At 38.1% G+C, this 23,483-nt stretch overlaps 1 protein-coding gene across 8 annotated transcripts in view; it reads right to left on the reverse strand.

The window, feature by feature from the left end:
- PCBP3 (poly(rC) binding protein 3) overlaps window positions 1–22,900 on the reverse strand; it is a 58,933-nt gene extending 36,033 nt beyond the window's left edge. For 4 of the 8 annotated variants that reach the window (XM_070956764.1, XM_070956761.1, XM_070956763.1 and 1 more), the window contains exons 1-7: window positions 22,832–22,900; window positions 19,572–19,595; window positions 14,946–14,978; window positions 11,051–11,167; window positions 9,509–9,640; window positions 7,643–7,771; window positions 5,477–5,551 (exon numbers count right to left, since the gene is read on the reverse strand). In XM_070956764.1, the coding sequence (XP_070812865.1) occupies window positions 5,477–5,551; window positions 7,643–7,771; window positions 9,509–9,640; window positions 11,051–11,167; window positions 14,946–14,978; window positions 19,572–19,595; window positions 22,832–22,900 (579 nt within the window). Of the gene's footprint in view, window positions 1–5,407; window positions 5,552–7,642; window positions 7,772–9,508; window positions 9,641–11,050; window positions 11,168–14,945; window positions 14,979–19,571; window positions 19,596–22,831 lie in introns of all 8 variants that reach the window. The other 4 variants (XM_070956759.1, XM_070956758.1, XM_070956757.1 and 1 more) reach the window with 2 other exon arrangements.
- Window positions 22,901–23,483: the final 583 nt, after the last annotated feature.

Consider the following 23,483-nt stretch of genomic DNA (forward strand, 5'->3'; position numbering starts at 1 on the left):
CAAGTACAACAGTAATAATGACACTGTAATCTATGACCTCATAAAAAAGAACCTGCTGTGAGATTTCTTAGTGCAAGATGCTTAGATTGGCTTCATATACTTCCCTTGTGGTCCAATTTGTAGGGCTAGACTCTACTTAAGTCTAAGATCTTAAACATATTGCCCAGTAAATAACAATATACCTTCTATTGTTTGGCTGATAAAAATGTGGTACTAGCACGTTCCCCTTATGCTTGTTTTACATACTTCTGATCCTTTTTGTGAAAAAGAGAGAATCACTGATATACATAAGGTAATAGAATACAGTAAAAAAACAGTAAAAAACACAACCACAATCACAAAATCCCTAAGCTTCTAATTCTTATTAATTCTTTCCATTGAGGAGCAGACATTTTTCTCTTTTAGCTTCTTCTCTTTTGGGGATTTATAAATAAAAAGTTTGCAGGCTATAAAACAACTTTCTTTTTATTGAAAAATTGAAATAAAGAACACTTTATAAGCAACAGTAAACGTGCCAAAGGAAAGCATTTTTCATAAGTGATTTAAAGACAGTTCCATTTAAACAGGCTAGAAAGATGAACAATCACACATAAAGGGAGAGTAAGAACAGCAAAGGAAAATGAATGAAAAATTTAGTTGAATTTCAAAATCAAACCAACTGGGTTCCTTAATTTAAGGTTCAATACTATAAATACAGAGAAGTGATTAGTGCTTGGTATGAGATGGAGGGATTCTCTTTAAATGTATTTGTCAGTTTTTTCATTTCTCTTTTGTTTTAATACTTAAATTTTATCAGTTTCCCTGTTTGAAGACACTGACACCAATTAAACAGGAAAAAATTTCAGCCATATAATATAGAAAAGCGTGTTACCTTGCAATTAAGCAAAGTAATTCTCTATTTCCATCCCAACACATTCAACCTTTTGGGTTATATAAGATAGGGCTATTTTTTAAATAAATAAAATCTAGATAAAAGAAGCAAGAATCGTTCACACAGGTTATGACATATGGACAAAGATTTGCAGTCTTATTTTTGTGCTACTGTATTTTTTATTAGCAGAATGATTCATTTTTGGGATCTTTACATTCCAGTACCAAAGCATACTGTATGTACTGGCTAGTTGTAAAGTGGGTGGAGTCTCAATTTCTCTTCCAATGCAGACAGCCAAATGTTGTTGTTTTTTCAACCCTGAAGTAATTTGCTACCTGAAGGAAAACTACCTATCAGTTGGCTGACTCCTGTGTTTGAGCCTATAGTAATCAATTCTGATGACTGCTAGAATGGCTCTGTATGTCAGTTGTTGTGTGAAAATCTAGCTATGGCATTTCTCTATTAGATGGCTGAAACTAATTTCAAAGAGTGTTGGCCTAGATTAAAAAGTAACAATTGTCCTTCCTGCAAGATATATCTTGCTGGCTGCTGAATTGGATTTGGCTCATGCTGTGTTTTCTTTTTTGCAGCTTGTTGGATTCTGATTTTAAGATTAAGAGACAACAAATACCAATGTATGAAAATATCATATGAATCTCTTGTATTTAAATGGTAGCAGTAATGTTATTACTCCGTTGTATACCAAATATTTATTACTGCCTTGGTGCTGTTGCAAGAGAAAGGAAAGTTGATGTTTTTGCAATTCCTCCTTTACCTTAGCCAACTAAATGAGCCCATAACATAAAGTATTAAGTGATGGAGATCCCTAATTGTTTCCTTCTCTTGCGCCACTTCTACTCAAGGGACTTATACTTCATTTATTGTAACAGTTCCTTCTGTCTTACTTTCCCTTTTGAGAAGCAAAAGCTGGACTCAAAGCTCTTTCACCAGATTGAGAGTTAAGAGAACAAATATTGCCCTGAACAAATATTTCCAATTACAGTTGGTTGGGTCATTATAGCATTTTTGTTCTTCAAAATTGAACTTTAATTATTTCTTTTTAATATATAATTATAACAGAGGGACTGCAAAGGTATTAAATTTTTAGGTAAGCTAGGAATGGTCAATTACTGAGGAAAAGAACATGATTTAGATTGAGAACAAATGAATGGGGGATGTTGTCAAATAATTTACTATTTAACAATCTGATTCACCCAAGTCTCTGTCAGTTGCAAAGGAAAATATATACTCCCAACATGATGTGTTCCTTAGCTCAATGCAGCCAGAGGCTCTGTTGTATGTTAGCTGTGGATGTATTTCAGACTGTATGTCTGCTAGTGATTCAACCATATTATTCACTTTGTTTTAAAATATTATATTTCCTGTTTTCAAGCACTAATCTTATTTGGCCACTGGAACCATCAGAACATTTTATTTCATTAAATGAGAATGTACAATTACTTGATATATGGAAAACCGAGATTCATCCAGATAAATTTTATTGTTTAAATTAGCTAACTATCAAGACAGGGTGATGCAAGTATTTCAAATAGACCCTGTTGCACTTGGGATGTTTTTCTGAAGTTAATACAAAAGTTAAGCAGTCAAAAAAAAAAAATGTACTATTTACAGTGACAAATTTTAGAAGAAATGCTAATAATGGAAGATGTTAACTACCTTGACATATGTTGGAAAACCATTTCAGGCAAAACTGCAAAGTTTCCAAAATTCTTCTATGGTCTTTCTGACTGCTTCATTGTTGAGAAAGTTGAAGAAGAAACAAGAGAACTGATGATCCTAATAAACAGGGAAGAGTGTTGAAGTAGGGAATAGCTATTGAAGTTGCAAAACAAGGAAAACCTTGGAAAGAATGTTGATATTATCTTAGAGTTCAAGTGTTCCAGAAACAGATTGGCACATAATCATAAATATACACTACAAAGTTAATTTCGACAAGCTGAGAGAAATGCTAACCAAGTCTGATTGCATTGACAGAAATCCATAAGTCAAAGAAGTACAGGAGGACTGGCACTGGAAACACATCATTCCATTGAGGGGGAAAATGGGCATCTTAGAAAACTGTTGTGGGTGCATTGGATAATTTTGACTAAGCTAAAAGTTGAAGATAAAATATAGAAAAAACAGAAAGTGTGTTGTAATTTCCAAGAAGTATCAACAAGTAGTTAATATTTGGAGAAAGAAATCAAATTTAAATTGCAAAAGTTAACTTCTGCTCACAAAAGGAAGCTGAAAGCAGTAAAAAGAGCTTTTTTTCTTTTCTTTTTTTTTACTATTCTACCTTTTTCTCTGGGCAATGGATCATTTCGATCTGAAAAAAAAAGAGGTGTAATTCTGTTGTGTTAAAATAGATATATGGAGGACAGGCACATAGTTAATTTAATTAATTTAATTTAATTAATTCAATTTATATGCCGCCCCTCTCCGAAAACTCAGGGCGGCTAGAGAATCGGAGGAGGGTAAATGCTGATATTTTCAGAAAAGGAAAAAGGAGAACCTGAGGAATTACAGGTTAGTCATCCTGATATTGAAACTGGAAAAATTCTGGAATAGATTATTAAGCATTTTGTGAGCATTTAGGAAAGAATGAAGTGCTTGGAAAGCTAGCAGAGGCCTATCAAGAATTATGAGATTCAAAAACCTGATCTTCTTTTTACTGACCATTTAGTTGATCATGGGGATATATCTTGACTTTAGCAAACATTCAACAAAGTCTCCCATGAAATTCTAGTAGAGAAGATGGCAAAATGAGGGCTAGACTATGTTGCTATTAGTAGATTACAGAATTGGTTGAATAATTGTACTCAACAACTGTATATTTGTGTTTTCCCATCAATTTGAAAAGTAATGTCAATGTGGTGAACTGCAGGACTCAATTCTGTTCAATGTATTTGAGACCCAGTTTGGTCTAGTGGTGAAGGCACCACACTAGAAAACAGGGGAGCATGAGTTCAAGTCCCTCCTTATCCATGAAAGCCAGCTGGTTGACCTTGGGCCAGTCCCTATCTCTCTGCTCACCTCACCTCAAATGATAGTTGTGGGGAAAATAGGGAGAGGAAGATGTGTTGGATATATTCACCGCCTTGAGTTATTTGTAAAAAAAATATAAGGGGGATACAGATAAATTAATAAATATTTATAAATGACATGGATGACAAGTTACAAAATGATACAAATATAGAAGGGATACTTTAGGATTGGGGTCAAAGATCTTTGACAGGCAGGAAGAATGAGGAGAAACCAGTAAAATGAATTTCAACAAGGATAAATGCAAATTGAAGGCACAAGTATAGGATAAAGGAACTATATTAGATGGCAGTATGGCAAAAAGAAACTGATTGTGTTGGCACATGACATTAAACAATGTGATGCCAAAATTGTCAATACAGTCCTTGACTGCATCAGCAGAAGTAGCATCTAAATCAAGAGAAATCATTGTTCCTCTCTATTCTCTGATAATTACATAGCCTCTAGAATACTGTATCCAGTTCAGGACACTGCATTTCAGAAAAGAAATGGGCAAACCTGAGCATGTGTTGAGGAGAACAACAGAGGTGACTGAGGACCTGGAAGTAAGGAACAGTTGGAGGCACTGATACATTGAGCTTGCAGAAGAGAAAACTGCAGGAAGACATGATATTTAAAGGGTTGTCATTTTGTTGGGAAGAGAGTGCAGATTCAGAAATAATAGATTTAAATGGCAAGACTGGATAGCAGGAAGAATTTTCTAATGTTTAACAATGAAAGTGACTGATTTGTTAGATGATGGGCTTACTTCACTGGAGGTCTTTGAACAGAAGCTGCATAACCATCAGTTTAGTGGTGGATTCCTGAATTGGGGGTTTGGACTTCAGTAAATGATTTCCAAGATCTCTTCCAAATCTTATGTTCTCTGATTCCATGAAGACGTGCTTCATGAGCACTGAGAAGTAAATAAAGAATGTAATACTGAATGTAAAAATAAACATAAACTTAAGAAATTTTAGGACAAGATAAACAGAAATTACTTTCTTTCTATTTGCCAGCATCTCACTAAAATACTTTGTAAAGGCCATAGTGTAATAGATAAACATGTGGCATGATTTGGTGGGTATTTTGCCCCAATTCGTTTCTTAGAAAAAAGTTGACAGAACAACCATTTGCTATGTATTGCAACCTCTGAATTCTATCTAAATATTATTTTAGAAAGTATCCTTGGCTTTCTGTGAGGTCAGCCAACTCCCAATTATATTTTTGAGTGATGAATTTATGTCAAATCAGCTCACATATATCTATTGTTCTAGATCTTAGTTGATAACATTTATTGTCTTATGATTTAAGCAAAGACTGAGGCGAGTCTGTCTTGTGCGATCTAGATACCTATTTCCTTTTCTTGTACCAGATGGTATTCATACTGCTTATTCAGTTGCTACCCCTAATATTTTGCAAACTAAGAGCTTTGAGTCCACTTGTCCTGGTGTAATGTGAATGGGATGACACCATGCAAGTGAAAAGGCAACAAAACCTGAGTGCACTAACAGGCAGCGGCTGGTGCTGCAGTAAAAGGCTGAGGTTGGCAGTGGAGGCTGCAAGTGGGTCGGCTCTTACCTGACCACCTGCAAAAATGACAGGGGTGGAGGCAGGCTTTGGGCGATAGGGGATGGTGGCACCTTTCGGTGGGGACTAGGAAAAGGGACAAGGAAAGGGAGAGAGAACATTAGACCACATTTCCTAAAACAATAGCAAAAAGAGTGTTAGAGGGCAACCAAACATGTACAAATCAAACCATACTGAGTATGAACTGATAAAGTTAACTTTGCAAGGTTTTGTTACCAGACCAGAAACTAGAATCATTTAGTGGACCATTGATCGTGGCCAGGTATTCACTTGCCTTGGGACTGCTGGGCACAAGTTAAAGGCTCTCCTTTCCATCGATGATCTGCTTAAGACAGCAGCAGAGGGATTGTGAGGTTGCAAGGTTTCCAGCCCTCTGAAGACCACTTCCAAGACCTTTCTCTGAGCCTTTAGACCAAATTATGGCTTCTATTTTTTCTGCTGCCACGAAGCTGCCCCTTTTTATTTTAGTATTTTTGGGCAATCACAAGATACATTTTAAAAACTACTGCAAATAGTTTAGTAATATAGCTCACTCACCCACTTCATTTTTTCCAAAGAGCCACCAATCTGGTATGAACTGTTTAGCCAAAAGGCGAGAATGTGGCTTCCTGAGACTTTCAAAAATTATTACCCAATTCTAATTTTTAAATAGGGGAGAAGAAGAAAATTACTAAATGTGTGACTGGAAAGTAACTAAAGTAAGTGTATTTAATGACATTTAATAAAATCAAATTAAGTTTTAATGCTGGCTTTATTTGCTACTTTTGGGGGCACTGCTGTCCTTAGCTACTACTCAAAAGCCAAATAAGGCCCAGGAAAGAATTGCACATCCCTGTGCTAGTTACTTATTTTTGGATTAACATTTGCTCCTCCACATGGCAGTTGAATCTAACTGTGTGAACCTTATTTTTATTCTCATGTACTGCATATTAACATGAAGAATTTTTACTTTCTTTTAAAACTTGCATATGCAGTTGTTATAGTTTGATTTTTCAATTCTCCCCTAATATTTAGAATGAATATGATTTCTGATGCTGCATAAATGAAGCATCGCAAGTCACAATATTTGGATATTCTAAGAAGACATGTCTAGGGCTGTAGCAGAAACAGAAAATAATACCAAGTGTAGCGACCGTTAATTTCACCAGTGAAGTTCAAGACAGTGAAATTCATGAAGGAAAATGTAAAGCAGAATTCTGAAATAATGAACCCTGGCCTGGAGCCAATGGAGCATAATGAAGTTATACATAGAAAGGTTATTTAATTACATGCAAAAAATTAACATGCTGGAGATGATTCTAGGTACTGTCTTAGCTGAAATATTCATGAAATATTACCTTGAAAATCTGCAATAAAAAAAGATAAAGCACTTGCTTTTTTGGATACATTTGGAAAGCTCCTTTTTGATTTCAGTGAGGTTTAAGCACCCTGCTATTATTGTAGCTATAATTGCTCATTAACTTCAGCTACCTGGAATCTGCTCTTGCCCTGATTTCTTCAACATTTTTTCATAAACATGAATCCACCTCCAACCCCACCTAATCCAATATTATCAATGGCCATTCTTGTTTCTAGATTTTCATTCGCTAACATATACATTCTGATGGTAATTCCATAGCACATCACCTAATGGTGTTAATGTTTTATTTTATTTTTGGATAAAAGTGCTCTAAAATCAAGAAAGCTTTCATCTGAAAGCAGAGGATGGAGACAAACCATGTATTTGTCTTATGCTAGAAATATCCTTGACAACTGAAGAATGCAAATAATACCAGGAAATTAATGAATTAGAAAAATAGAAGTGATATGATTAGTGTACTCCTCTTTTCATTCCTGTTTCCTTGGATTTCTGAAGAATATAATTGTTTCATATTAAATATGCAAAAATGTATCTCACTGCATCTTTTATAAGTAAAGTATATTTAATGACAATATAAACCAAATGGGCTAGTAGGTATTGTAAGCCTGCACACTCTGTCTCTCTGAACTACTATTTTAACCTAAATCTTCATAGAATTACTTTCTCATGTAGCCACCCAGAGCTGTTTTGAACCCCAGATTGATTGAATGCTTGAATAGGCAAGGACTAATAACAATCCATTTTCAGTTATTTACTTATGTTCCTTTATACTTTACCCCTATTGTTACAGACTGTACCTCCAGCATCACCACACAGATCTGTTTGACACACTGGATAATTGCATCGGGGGTCCCTGAGATGGTCACTGCCCTTTCTGTAGAGTTGGGCAGCATATCCCCTGCCACCTGAACCTGAGCACCTGTGGACTAAAGAAAGGAAACAGCTTATTGTTTTCTGCACAGGCACTTAAATATCCTGATATAATCACTCTTTGCTCTCTTTTCATATATATAAGTGTGTGTGTGTGTGTGTGTGTGTGTGTGTGTGAAGCCATACGAACCAACTTTCTCTGGGAAATGAAAAAAAAACTAAAATAAACTGTAACTAAATAATGGATGAAGAGCAATGTTACAAATAGATCAGAATAGGAACAGTGCATGACTAAAATAAAAAATAAAACTCAGTGAAAAATTTGGCATTAAAAAGATATGAATGTAGGCATCAAGTGAGCCTCTCTCAGGATGGCATTCAACAAGCCCACCATCCCTTTTTGTTTCAGTAACCTAGGCATGGAGGCAGCTCAATGAAAGCCTTGGGTAATGAATTTTTTTTTTTTTTTAATTTGATTTATATGCCGCCCTTCTCCGGAGACTCAGGGCGGCTTACAATGCGTTAAGCAATAGCCTTCATACTTTTGTATATTTATACAAAGTCAGCTTATTGCCCCCACAAACTGGGTCCTCATTTTACCTACCTTAGAAAGGATGGAAGGCTGAGTCAACCTTGAGCCTGGTGAGATTTGAACTTGCAGTAATTGCAGACAGCTGGTGTTAATCACAATGCTTTTAATCTGCTGAGCCACCAGGCCCAGAATTGAGCGGGTAGGATACTATCCTACTTCAGGATCCTTTTCCAATGCCCTTTGGATGGCTTTAGAGATTAAACCACCCAGGCCTTTGAATTCAGCCTATAAATGGACTGACACCCAGAGCAGATTTTAATGGATTAGTAATAGCATGATCAGATTAGCCACTCTGAGATTACTCTCAACTGCTCATTTTGGATCAATTTTATTTTCTAAACAATTTTTAACATAAAATCCAAACAGAAGATTATAAATCATAGAATAACCATTGCAATATATTTTTGTCCAGGTTTTAATCGTATATTATCTGAAGTAATTACAAATCACACTGCTAACGTGGGCTAGCCATACCATTAGGCAGAGTGAGGCAACTGCCTCATGAAGCCATTGTAGACAATTGGCCATCACTGTTCCTGCCCTCTGGAATAGCATTACTCCCTCTCCCCCAAGAGACAAATGGCACCCCCTCGCTCTTGTGGTTATGGAAGGCCTTAAAGTCTGGCTGTCTTCTCAGGTCTGGGATTAATATGTTTGTGGGGTTCCCATTATGTTTTCTTGTTATTATTATGGCTGTTTTTAACCCAGACCTTCCATTTTGTTTTACATTTTTCATTGTTTCAACTATCAGTTTAAATTCACCCAAATTTTACTAGAATAGATGACCATAACAAATTTAGATAAATAAATAAAAATAAATTACTAGTATTTTTGCTGCTTCCACAACAGTGTTATATAAAACAGAATGGAGCAGCTGGAGGGCAGTTATGCCCAGAGAATGTCCAGCTAATTTATTTACTTCTTTTAACATATAAGTAATATATTTATAATTGGACTTTTGTCATTAATATTAACACCATTTCAACATAGCAGAGATGAACTTAAAGAGATTGTGGCCAAATAAAATTTTCTATAAGTGGAAATTCTTGTCCTCAGAAGACATGAAGGTTCTCAATATGATTCCTGCTTCATTTTATTGACTTCATGAAGATTTATGAATTAGAGAGGTTTGAAGACCGGCCTTTCTTTTATTTCTTATAGAAAATAACTTTCTCTGCACATAGGGAAATCAGAGACTTACCTCCCTGATTTCTTTAATCTTGGAGCCTCCTTTGCCTATTAATGATCCACACTGGCTTGCTGGTACAACCAACCTTAGTGTAACTGGTGGCTTACTTGTAGCTGTGCTGTTACTCATTGAGTTGATTATATCCTATAGGAAGGAAGGGAGGGAGGAAGTTTGAATGTGGTACTTTATTAGAATGAGCCAAGCATTTTTATCACACTGTGGAACTGTGGATGAGCAAATGGGAAAATAGAATTTGTTTTCTTCTGCCTAAGTTGTAAAAACCAGCAGATGTTTCACATTTAGGAAATTTGTATCTTACCTTTTACAATAGTTCTTCATCTTTACCATTATTACACATTTAGGACAATGTCAAAGGAACAGAATATGAACAAACATTTTTTTTATTAATGTTCATTAAAGAGTGCAATGGCTCAGCGGTTAAAGACACTGACCTTGTCAACTGGAAAGCTGACAGCATGGGTTCAAGACCCAAGGACTGCATGACTTGCCCCAGCTCCTGCCCACCTAGCCATTTGAAAGCATGCAAATGCAAGTAGATAAATAGGTACCACTTTGGTGAGAAGGTAACAGCATTCCGTGTCCTCCAGCCTATAGTCATGCTGACCACATGACCACAGAAATGTCTTTGGACAACACTAGCTCTCTCGGCTAAGAAATGGAAATGAGCATTGTCCCTTAGAGCTGGACACAACTGGATAGGATCGTGATGGTGAACCTATGGCACACGTGCCACAGGTGGCACATGTAGCCATATCAGTGGGCACACCAACTCAGCTCTGGCACACATGCACACGTTGGCCAGTTGATTTTCGGACCTTCTGGGCCCACCAGAAGTAGGGAAACAGGCTGTTTCCTGCTTCCAGAGGGCGTGGGGGTGGGGGTGGGGAAGACCCGATTTTCTTTCTTACCTGGCTCCAGATCCTCTCTATGCATCTGTGGAGGGTGAAAACAACCTTTCCCACTCCCTCAGAGCCCTCCAAAGGCCTGAAAGGGCCCATTTCCAAACTCCCAGTGGGACAGGAAGTGACATTTTTTGCTGTCCCCAGGCTCCAGAGACTCCTAGAGAGGCGAAAAAGGGCCTACCAGGAAGGGAGGGAGGGGGTTTGCACGTGCATGCACAGGGGGAGCACATAGAATTATGGGTGTGGGCACGCGCATGCGCGAACCTCTCCCACCCACCCCTCTCCTGGCACACGATGGCAAAAAGGTTAGCCATCACTGGGGGAAACCTTTACCTTTATTTTAAAGTTATTTTGCATTGCTAATCTCCTGAAATAATGGCTGCATAGTTCAGTGAACAAATGTTTTTCAGTCTGATATACCCATATTACAAAATTTTCTCTGATAGGGGTATTTATTAGAATCCATGCTTGATTCTAGACAAATCCCAAACTAAACCATAATGAAGTGATAGGCCTGGTGCATATATACCAATTGTCATTATTCCTATAATATCTTTAAAAAAAGCATTTTGAGGAGTTTTTACCAAGAAAGGGTCAGTAGAAAACAAACATTTCCTTTGATGTTTATTACCTCTTCAAATTTATAAGCAATCATTGCAAATGCTTTGAAGATGGCATCAGTAGGGCCTGTAATGGTCACAATCCTTTCTGGACAGTTTCCTTCTGAGATATTGATTCGTGCTCCACTCTACAATTGAGAAACCACATCTTGTCATACATATGGGGAATGTTAAAAATATAGTATACTCAGACTTCAGTAAGATATTTGATAAAAGTAGACCATAGATACATTGGAAAAAAATGTGGGCTAGATGGTCCCATTATCAAATGGATTCATAGTTAAATGAACAACCATAGCCAAAGGTAGTCTTTAATGGGTCTATGTCCAGATGGAGGGTGGTATGCAGTGGGGCACCTCAGGTTCTGTCCTGGGCAGATGAAGGAATAGAAGGGATGCTCATAAAATCTGCAGATTACACAAAGATGGAAGATAGCTAATACCTCTGAAGACAGACTCAAGATTCAAAAGGATCTTGATAAACAGGAACATTCTGCCATATCCATCAAAATGTTTGTTTGATGTTGAGAAATGTAAGGATCTGCATTTAGACTAAGATTCATGCACAAGTACAAGACAAGTGATACTTGGTCTAACAATAATATTTGCCAGAAAGATCTGAGGGTCTTGGTAGACCACAGAGAAAGGGTGAGCCAGCAATGTGCTGCAGATACCAAAAATGCCAATGCAGTTTTGAAGCTACATTAGTAGGTCTAAGATGTAAAGATGGTAGAAAGTGATAATATTGCTCTATGCTGCACTGCATCACACATGTAATACTGTGTCCAATTCTGGTGGCCACAATACAAAAAGTATGTTGAGGAACTGGAAACAGTGCAGAGAAGAACAACAAAGATGGTGAGGGGTTTGGATACTAAATCCCATGAAGAATGATTAAAGTGATCCTGTAAAGGGGGGTCTATTTTTTTAAAAAAATTTCCCATTTCAATTAATAAATATTTTATTGATTTTCAACAATTAAAATACAAAAAGAAGAAAGTTTGTGCATAACTGTGACCATTTACATGACATATTACTATATTTCACTTATACTCTATACATTCTAACTAAATTCAATCCTACTTTATCTAATTTTTTTCTATTCTCAATCCATTTATACCAGTTCTCCCATATTATATAATATTCCAAATCCATCAATCCTTTCAGCTCAAGTGTCATCTTGTCCAAGACTTTTTTAATTATTAAGTCTTCCGAGGATATATTTGTGTTTCTCCAGCACTGTGCAAAGGCTAGTCTTGCTGCCGTTATTATATGTAGAATAATGTACGTTGTTTTGGGTTTTTTTGTATTTCTTTTTCGTTATCCCCAGAAGAAACAGTTCCAGAGTGTATTCTATTTAAATGCCGGTTAATTCCTGTAACTAGTTTTGCATTTTTTTCCAATATTTTTTCAATTCTGGGCATAACCACCATGCATGAAAGAAGATATCCTGCTTTTGTCCACATTTCCAACAATTTGGGGTTAAATTTGGATATATCTTTGCCAATCTTGAAGGTGCCAAATACCAGCGATAAAACATTTTGTATTGATTTTCTTTATATTTTTCTGATTTTGTTATTTCATAATTTCTGTTCCAAATCGTTTCCCAATCCTCTAATTTGATGTTATATCCTACATTTTTTGCCCAAGCTATCATCGCTCCCTTCACTATGTCCTCGGCTCTGTCAAATTCTAATAATTATAAAATGTAGTTATAATAACAAATAGAATGGTCTATATTTAGTTTAAAGAAGAGAAAACTAAAGGGAAACATGATAGCAGTATTCTGATACATAAAAGGATGTCACAGGGAAGAGGGAATAGATTTATTCTCCCTGGCACCTGAGAATAAGGTAAAAATCAGTAGGTGGAAATGTTACAGTGAGAGATCCAAAGCTGAACTAAGACAAAATTTCCTGACTATGAATCCAATAAGAAATGGAACAGCCTATCTCCTGAAGTTGTAGATGCTCTATCACTGGAGATTTTTAACAAAAAAACTGGACAGCCATTTGTCCAAAATGGAATGAGGAATCATAAAATCATAGGGCTGGAAGAGACCTTGAAGGTCTTCTAATCCAACTCCCTTCCCAAGGTAGGACAAATGGTTGTCCAATCTTTTCTTGAAAACCTCCAGCGATGGAGCCCCACAACTCCAGGAAGCAAGCTGTTTCTTTGATTGATCATTCTCACTGTCAGGAAGTTCCTCCTTATTTCAAGGTTGAATCATCCTCTGACAAGCTTCCACCCATTGCTTCTTGTCCTGTCCTAGCAGCTGGGGAGGATTAATGCCTTCTTCCCTGTGATAGCCCTTCAAGTATTGGGAGACTGCTATCATGTCTCCCCTGTCTTCATTAGGCTAAACCAGTGGTGGCAAACCTTTTACTCACCGAGTGCCGAACAGGTACGTGCTTTGCGCGCTTCGCACACACATTTGCCATCTGCGCTAACATGCGGCTCCTCCCCCATGTGCTGCGTGTACAACTGTGCCATCTGCGCATGTGCACAGCTTTTGTGCACACACCTCACTGTATGCTGCACACACAATCGCACCATCTGCGCATGTGCGCAAGTTTTGTGAGGCTCCCCTGTGTACTGCACATGCAATTGCACCATCTGCGCACGTGCATGGTTTTCACGTGTGCAATGCATGCGTGTGAACGCTGTCTGTGCATGTGCACACTGCGCACCAGTACTCTCGCACACATGCACAAATGCACATGCATGCGCAGGAGAGCTCCGAAGACCAGCTGGGTCCCCTGAATTGCGCCCATGCACACTGGAGGCCTGAACACCAGCTGGGGCGCATGTGCATGTGCAGCTGCAGGTGAGTTGGGCTACAGCTTGTGTGTCTGGAAAAATGGCTCTGCGTGCCACTTGCGGCACGCATGTCATAGGTTCGCCATCACAAACCTATGGGTTAAACATTCCTAGTTCCTTTAGTTGTTCGTTGTATAATTTAGCCTCCAGACCTCTTATCTTATATTATTATTGTTGCTCTTCTCTGCACTCTTTCTAGGGGTTCAGCATCTTTTTTGTATTGTGGTGAACAGAACTGAATGCTGTATTCAAACTGTGACCTTACCTGTGCAGTTTAGAGTGGTACTATCACTTCTCATGATCACTATCCCTCTGTTGATGTAGCCTAGAAATGTGTTGGCTTTTTGGCAGCTGCAGCACACTGCTGGTTCATACTTAAGTGGTGAACAACGAGGGCACTTAGATTCCTCTCACAATTACTACTGTTGACCCAAATACGTCCTATTCTATACCTGTACATTTGGTTTTTAGGATCTGGTTTTAAGATTTTAAGATATTCTATACCTATGCATTTGGTTTTAAAATTCCTGTACTGGGTAGGTGGTTGGACTAGAAGACTTTTTATATACACCACATTCTTAGAAAATGTATAGATTTCATATTTTGTATTGGTTATGGATTATCAATTATTTTTATATCGAAATGTTTAGAACAGCGTTTAGAACAAACCAGACACTCAAAATATTTAACTATAATCTAACATAAACCACACAGGTTCTAACTCAAGTTGAAGCCAAACAACTATGTATAAATTAGCCTTAGATTACAACTTCTTTTGACCTATGAAAAGAACTCTGTTCAGACATTTAGAAATTCAGAATAGTTTGGGCAGGCTTGACCAGCTTAATATCTATGTAGGAAAAATTACAGAGTAGGATCCAGGTTTTCTCTAGTAATTCAAAACTGTACTTTTGTCATAGGGAAGCTAATTTTCTTTCAATGCTAAAGAATACGACTGCGTGAAGAAAAAAAAATCAACTGGTCAACAAATTTCAAGCCTTCCCCTCTCTATGTAATGTGAATTGCTGCTTCTGGAACCTGTTACATTTATTCCCATATTATTTTATACAATGGTAATGATGCTCACCTCCTCACGCATCTTTTTTACTGTCTCTCCTTTCTGCAACAACAACAAGAAAAGAAACAGTAGTAAGAACAAACTGACTAAAATGTCATTATTCTTCATGTTACACATAATACACAGATTTTGCCTGGTATCTATGTAATACTGATAAGCACTGCCCAATCAATAAAGTTGTATAATAGAAGCAAGGTAGAGAGTTGAGAAATTAGAGTGAATTTGAAAATCTTGGAACTCATAATACTGAACATGCACAATTAATTATCAATTATGAAATATGATTCAGAATCTGAACAATTCAAGTTCTGTATGATTAAAGGAATGTAAAACTTGTATACAATTATAGAAATGGAATAGTGGGAATTTCAGTGAAAATGAATATTTTCACCCTGAACTTTATCTTTAGAGAGAATTAATTTAAAGTATTTTAATCATTGATTTTATGACTGCAGTCATGATTGCTAAAATGAGTATCTTTTTTTCAAATCTTTAATGTCATAATCCTGTTTCAATCTGAAATATTTTTTTGGACTTCACCAAACCACATTTTCCTTAAAAATACATAGAATTGATATTATACATGGTAATGGTTGCATTATATGCTTTTTATTGGAAAATAAATCTCCAACTCCTTTATGGAAGAATGGTTAATTAAACTGTGGGAATATTCTTTGATATTTTGAATAACTTCATATCTAAAAAGTAAACCTTATGTACATTCCAATCTTATTTGGAAACTATTTCTGGAATACAGTTCTGCAAATAGAATTATGCCACATCCTGCACAAGAGTTTAGATTTTATTATTCCAATCCTACGTACAGTTTACAGATTATTTACAGTATTCTTTCAATGTATTTCATTTCTCTTATTGACTTAACTTGTGTTAAACAAATTTTTTTACAATTCAAAAGAGACATATTTTGATTAGAAATTGAGTATGAAATACCTTAGAGTACCCTAAGTTGTTAATTATGTATTGCAGTATATTAGCCAAATAATATTTTAGATCTGGTTATGCAAGAGTTTTTGATTATCTGCCATCCATATTTTATTGCTTATATTGTGTTTTTTTCATTTTCATTACTATATGTTCTATAGCCGTGATGGCGAACCTATGGCATGCATGCCACAGGTGGCACGCATAGCCATATCAGTGGGCACTCCAGCTCAGCTCTGACGCACATGCGCACACCGGCTAGCTGATTTTTGGGCCTTCTGCACCCACCAGAAGTAGGGAATCAGGCTGTTTCCTGCCTCCAGAGGGCCTGGGGGTGTGTGGGGGAGGCCCATTTTTCTTTCTTACCTGGCTTCAGATCCTCTCTATGCATCTGCGGAGGGTGGAAACAGCCTTTCCCACTTCCTTGGAGGCCCTCCGGAGGCCTGAAAGGCTCTAGAGGCTGGGGACAACAAAAAACGTCACTTCCTGTCCCACTGGGAGGTGGGAAATGGGTCCTTTCAGGCCTTTGGAGGGCCTCCGAGGAAGTGGGAAAGGCTGTTTTCGCCCTCCGCAGATGCATAGAAAGGATCTGGAGCTAGGTAAGAAAGAAAAATAGGCCAATCAGGCCATAGCGTGCCAGGAGCGGTGGGGGTTGTGTGCACATGCGCAGGGGGCACGCATAGAATTATGGGTGTGGGCATGAGCATGCGCGAACCTCCCCCACCCCCCCTCTTCAGGCACGCAATGGTAAAAAAGTTAGCCATCACTGTTCTATAGTTTTTGTTTTTGCATATTATTCAGTTAGTCATGATTGGAGCCATACAAAGTAGGTTTTAGTTCAGAGAAAAATAGGCATTGATTTTATCTGTTTTATTGTGGACCCAGATGCTTTTGCTTTAATGTGGAGATATGTATAAAATTTCTCAACTCTCTTTATCATTATCTCTCTCTTTTTCTCTTTCTCCAACTATATGGTCTCCTTTGGTGTATTAGTAATAAATCAGTATATGAATATTTGAAGATCATTTCATTGTTAAGATAAATTCTTATTTGCATGATACTCTGAAGCTGTAGCTTTATAATGAATATATTATATAATATATAATATATCATTATATATAGATAGATAGATACCATATTTTCCCGAAAATAAGACCCTGTCTTATATTTTTTGGAACCCCGAAATAAGGGCTTGGCCTTATTACCGGGGGGCGGGGGTGTCTTATTATTTTGGGGCTGCAGGAGACAGCGAGCATGGCCACCTCATGGCTTCTGCTGTGTTGTGCTGCTGTGGCAGCGCAACACAGCCGCTCGTCAGCTGTTCGCTGGGCACTTGCCCGCTTCCCCTCCATCCATCCATCCCCCTTGCCTGCAAACTCCCGCCCTACTCTCACCTCTCTGCCGGGCAATCCCCGGCAGCCCCAGACACCCAAAGCCTGCACCCACCTGGCTCCCTTTTCCACAGCACCCGGCTCTTTATTGAGAGGGGTGGCATGTGAGGCTGGGAGAAGCAAGACGCGTCTTGCCGTCTCTTCTTTCCCCCCCTTGCCAGGGGCTGGGGAGACGCAAGACACGCGTGTTACCTGCCTTGCAGCTCTGTTGCGTGTCTCGCTGTTGTCTGCAGGCAAACACGTAGGGTAAAACGAAACTTCTCGCAAGTTTGAGGAGTTTGATTAAACTCACTAGATTTTTTTTACCCTACGTGTTTCCCTGCAGACAACGGCGAGACACGCAATGGAGCTGCAAGGCAGGTAAGACAGCTCCACACACCCCAATGGTAACAGCAGCCTGGCTTCTGCCCTTCCCCGCCACCTCTTTGTCGAGGGGGATGGCAGGTAGGGCGGGGGAGAAGCGAGAGGCATGGAGTGAGACAGGGCTCGCTCTTCTTGCTATCTTTTTTCCCCCTCTCGCCAGGCATGGCAGGGCTTCCTACCCCTGCCCAAATTGGATGCAATTTGGGGATGGCAGGTGGGGAGGGGTGGGGCCGGGGAGACACGAGACACGTGTCTTACTTGCCTTGTAGTTCTGTTGCATGTCTCACTGTTGTCTGCAGGCAAACACGTTGTAGGGTAAAACTAAACTTCTCGTGAGTTTGAGAAGTCTGATTGAATTTGTGATGTTTCTTTTACCCTACAATGTGTTTGCCTGCAGACAATGGCAAGACATGCGACGGAGCTACAAGGCAGGTAAGACACATTTCACGTCTCCCCAGCCACACCCCTCCACACTTGCCATCCCCAAATTGCATACAATTTGGGCAGAGACAGGAAGCTCTGCCATGCCCGGCGAGAGGGGGAGAAGAGATGGCAAGAAGAGTGAGCCCTGTCTCGCTCCATGCCTCTCACTTCTCCCGCACCCCCCCTCAATAAAGAGCCAGGCACTGTGGAAAAGGGAGCCAGACGGGCACGGACTTTGGGTGTCTGGGGCTGCTGAGCGTTGCCCAGCGGAGAGGCAGGGAGTTTGCAAGGGATCGCTTCCCCTTTGCCTTCTCTCCCAAAAGCGCTCCTCAGGCGCAGCCACTTCTGCAGCAGGAGACTTGTGCCTCGCGCCGGCCTTCCAAAGGGTACCATAGCAGCAGCTATCCACAATTTGTTAACCCTTATTTCATCCTGACACACGTGGCCCAATATGGTCGGGACGAAATAAGGGTAAAAAAATTGTGGATAGCTGCTGCTACAGAACCCTTTGGAAGGCCGCCACAAGGCACATGGGGTGCATCGCTTGGCCTCCTGCTGCAGAAGTGGCTGCAATCCATGGCAAAAACGGCCGTGCTTGCTGGAGGGCTTATTTTCAGGGGAGGGCGTATGTTTACACCCACCCCAAAAATCAGGCTTGGCCTTATTTTCGGGACATGTCCTATTTTCGGGGAAACATGGTAGATAGTTTGACGGTAACAGGATATTAGCTTTATTAGATTAGCTGCATCTCAGAATTCCATTACATTTGATGTGAAATAGAATAATTGTTATTTTCAATGAAAATAAATATTTTGTTCTGGGATCCTTCTAACTGGTAGAGAGATCAGGAACAATAACAGATTGATAGATACAAAATCTGATTTATATCAAGGGAAATTGACCAACAGAAGTATTTTCATATTTTGGTTAATTGGTATGAATATTTAACTGGTGTAAATACTATATTCAATTGAGCCAGATTTCTGGGGACCTCATGGATATAGCTTTTTAGTTTACTTGGAGAGTGAGTTGCTTGATATTAGGAAATGTATTTCCTCAAAATATTTTCAAATTAGTTTCCTATATGCAATTATTTGTATTCTTCCAGGCTTTTCTACAATTATTGACCCTTTGTTTAGTATGTTCTCAGCATTTCATCAGCTCCAATTTGAATATCTACATTTTCCTCCACATTCCATCTAAGTGAATGCAGATGTTGCTTGATCAGTCTCTGCTGCCTTCTGCTTTTAATAAGAAACCAGATTGGCAAATAGCTCAGTGGAGAAAGCAGTTTACATTTAGGGAAAAGGGAGATGGCTGAATGCATAGCTTCTATTTTACCAATTATAGCTCTCATGCTCTAATTATATACAGCTCTTATTCTCTCAAGAATCAGCTAGCAAGGAAGAGGGAGAGAAGACAAAATCTCGAGCCCCTTGCTGGTCCCCTCCCACATGCATAGCTCTGCCCACAAAGAACATGTATGAGCATTCAAACGTAGAGTACATCACATTACCTTTCCAATGATGCTTCCAACTTCCTGTTCGAAAGAAAATGGCAACAAAGTAAGCATGTAAAACCTTTAATTATCAGTAAATCTTATTTATTTGGCTCATGGTTTATTAATTTCCTATCACAATTGCATGGGTACTCAGTGCAAAATAACAATTTCTTTATTAGCAAGAAGGTAAAACAATGAAGAAAAGAGCCACATTGATGGAGTTCCAAAGATTTTAGGATAGTCAGTGTTCCCCTGCCCTGATAGCCTACCTCGGACAGCTAGTTCTTGCTGTTGTGACTGTATAGCCATATTTGGAATTAAATGAAAAGTTATTACTGTATATTAATTTTGGCTAGGTAAAACCTAAAATGAAAAATGCATTGTATATTAAAAGAGAACCTCTGCCAGCCTTTGATATCAATTAACAAAGACATGTTTGTTACTTATATCAGTAGAGGTTTTTTTTTTCTTTTATGAGACATTCCCTCTCCACCTCTACTACAACAAGGTTTACATATTTGTACTTTGCTAGTAGATAAGAAAAAGAAGAATTTTACCATATAGCTTTCTCCCTCACCCATTCAAGCCAAACACTTAAAAAAATTGAATAGCCATGCCCAAATAACTACCCTAACCCTAACAACAACCCTGTTTATTTATAAAGCTGGGTTCACACCTTTGCCCATATTTACAGTAAAATATAATGCATGAACAGGTTTGCAGTAAACAGGAATGTTAGTGAACCCACTATATCACAATTTGGCAATCTGAGGTTCATGGACACTTGCTTTAGTTCTCCTAACATATGGCACTAGCTTCTAGTATTATTTTAATTTACCCCGGGATTCCTATTTAATACAAAGGCTTATCCATATTGATGAATGATGATCAGAGCAGTATTGATACAGAAGAACTCAGATGTGTTGGCTGTCTGTCCAAAACATATTTTGATACTTTATCTCTTGCTTGATATTACTGTGTTCAGAAATGTTGCTTGCCTAGAGTGGGGGAAACAAAAGAACTTCCAGGAACAAAAGGCTTTTACTCCTTTTGTCTGATATCTTCATGCACAACTGAAGAGAGGTGGCTGGATATCTCCATCTCCTGTACTTGGAGAAATTCCTGCAAGAAGTATCAAAATCATACTTGCTTTTTAAAATAATTGCTTATTTATTTATTTAACTCATTTCATGGCAGTGATTCTGGGTAGCGTACAATGCCTAACACAAACAATCCAGAACAACAATTTCTTTGCCAACCAGAGTCACTTATTTGAGATTGGCAGCCATAGAAATTGAATAAATTAATAAACAAATCCAATTAAAAATATTTGAGGTTGCACAAATCATGGTATTTACAGGGAAAAAAACAATTTAAACAATTGGCTGGCAGAATTTGCTCAACCTCCCAGCCCAAATGAAGTGGAGAAGAGCGAGATCTTTAACGCCTTACAAAAGACTAAATGAAATCACCCTTGCAAATAAATACAAAATGGTGAACTAGCCAATCTAACCCTCAAAATAACCTAATCATAAAACCTATTTTTTCATGTTAAGTTCATATTCTCAATGGTTCTCTTTTGTTCCAAGTTAATTGTTCACATAATCAAGTCCTTGTGATCCTATTTAATATAATCTCCTTTTTAATCTGTTGCTTTTAAACTCCCATTTTCAGAATCAAAATGTTTGTTTTTTTCTTGATTCAACTGCGGGTCAACAAAAGACCCAAAACAATGGCTTAACCCAATTCAGATCAATGGTTTGAATAGATATATAAAAATTTCTATAATTTTTGAGATAATGCTACAGTACATAAAATCTCATGCTCGTTGTAACTATTTGTTGTCTAACCAATATTTTAGGACCTCCAGAACTTTCAATAAAAGAATAAATCTGAATAAGGGATTTAAGTACTGGAGTACTTTCATGAACCCCCCCTCCCCAGAAGACATCAACTCTAACTCTCTATAACAGCAACCCTAGTTCTGCATTTCTCTGTTTCAGACTACTCTTGATGTATTGCATACAGTATGTTTGACTTTCTCTGTCAATTTTTCTGCCAGACTTATATGGGATATACTTCTGGAAACTGCCTGTAATCCATCTCAGTGAGGATCTTTGTTTTACAGAGGTACCATAAATTCCTCTGCTTTGTTGCTATGCCTTAACTTGATGACTTAATGTGTCCCTTCTTAAAAGGGATATCTCAAGATGGGGCATATTCATTTTGATTAGTCACTTCAAGTGTGAGAATGGGGGCTTGGTATTTTAAGACTTCAAAGACAGGGGCATCAGTTTATACTCAGGGAAATAGTCTCCGTATATGAAGACATGCCTAACTTTTGAGAACAAGAGGTTTTGAAAAAACGAGAGAGAACATAAACATTCATAATCAATTTGTTGCATTTATATGTTGAACATTTTTGTTAGCAATTAACGCTAAGTATTTTTACATGATTTATTACTTATTTCATCTTATTTCACTACTTTATTACTAATTTTAGTACAAACAGTATTCAAACACTATAATACTTCTCCTCACTTTCTGTGTCCTATACTGGATGTGATCACTGGTGAAGACTACTAATAATTTGTCCCAAATGACAGTCATTACAAACCTATGCACATTTTAAAGAATACCAGTATGAGTAGATAGTTATGTGGGTCAAACAGTACAGTATAAAAATTAAGAATTTCACTGCAGAAATCCAAATCAGTCAAGAATAAAGGAAAATGTTACCTGAAACATCAAATTGGGATCAATCCAATTTATAGTCTGTGCATCTCCCATGGTTCTAGGACCATATCTGTAATATTTGCTTCCCAATGAAAGAATATTTCACATTTAGGAGTCATGCATTACATGTGTTTTTCAGGGAATAAAAGTATGGCACACACGCACAGTTTTTGGATTCACATCAGAGGTGGTATTCAGCAGGTTCTGGCCAGTTCTGGAGAACTGGTAGCAGAAATTTTGAGTAGTTCGGAGAACTGATAAATACCACTTCTGACTAGCCCTGCCCCCATTTATTCTCTGCCTCTTGAGTCCCAGCTGATTGGGAGGAAATGGGGATTTTGCAGTGACCTTCCCCTGGAGTGGGGAGGGAATGGAGATTTTACAGTATCCATCCCCTGCCACACCCACCAAGTCACGCCCACAGAACCGGTAGTAAAAATTTTTGGAACCCACCACTGATTTATATTTAAACAAAGTTAGCCTTCATTACTATGCTTGCATTAGAAGTGATGACATGAAAACACTTCAGTACTGCTCACCTTTCCATGCATCAATAATCTGATGGTGAGAGTGACATTCAGACCACCTTCAGAGACTTTAGATTCCATATTTTGTCTTGGAATATTGGATGATGTAGAAAGTTTGGAGACTCAAAGAAATAAAGATGTATCTCCACAGGAGATCACCTGCTAGTGAAAAAACAAATGCTCCTTTTGTAGGAAAAACAAACGAACAAATAAATAAAATAAATATTTGTTGTCACTCAGCACATTAACTGCAGCTTCAAGTCTAAAAGTGAGGATAAACTTCTATTCAGCAATCTCAACAAACCCTCCTCACCACAGAGGCCACTTGGGCCTCTATTTTTTATATATACATACTATATATATATATATATATGCATATTCTTTCTAGCCAGGTTTTACCTATGTAAACTTAGTTGTTCTTCAGCCCTAGGTTCTGTGAAATCTCATTCACAAGTTCTTGGGCCCTTTTTCTGCTGACAAACTGCAACTCTGTGTTGCTTCCTGGGAGATACAATATATATATATATTGTATATAGTATAGATCTCCCGTCATCATTATTCAATTTCTCACATGTGAAAGCATTTTGTATTATACAAGAGTTGCGATTCTAACTATTCTTTGCCTCAAATCTTTTTATTGCACTTTTTAAAAAGATTTTTTTTT

This window comes from Pituophis catenifer, unplaced genomic scaffold (genome assembly GCF_029215685.1).
Source record: "Pituophis catenifer annectens isolate HBS135680 unplaced genomic scaffold, rPitCat1.0.hap2 SCAF_1, whole genome shotgun sequence".
Lineage (NCBI taxonomy): Eukaryota > Metazoa > Chordata > Lepidosauria > Squamata > Colubridae > Pituophis > Pituophis catenifer.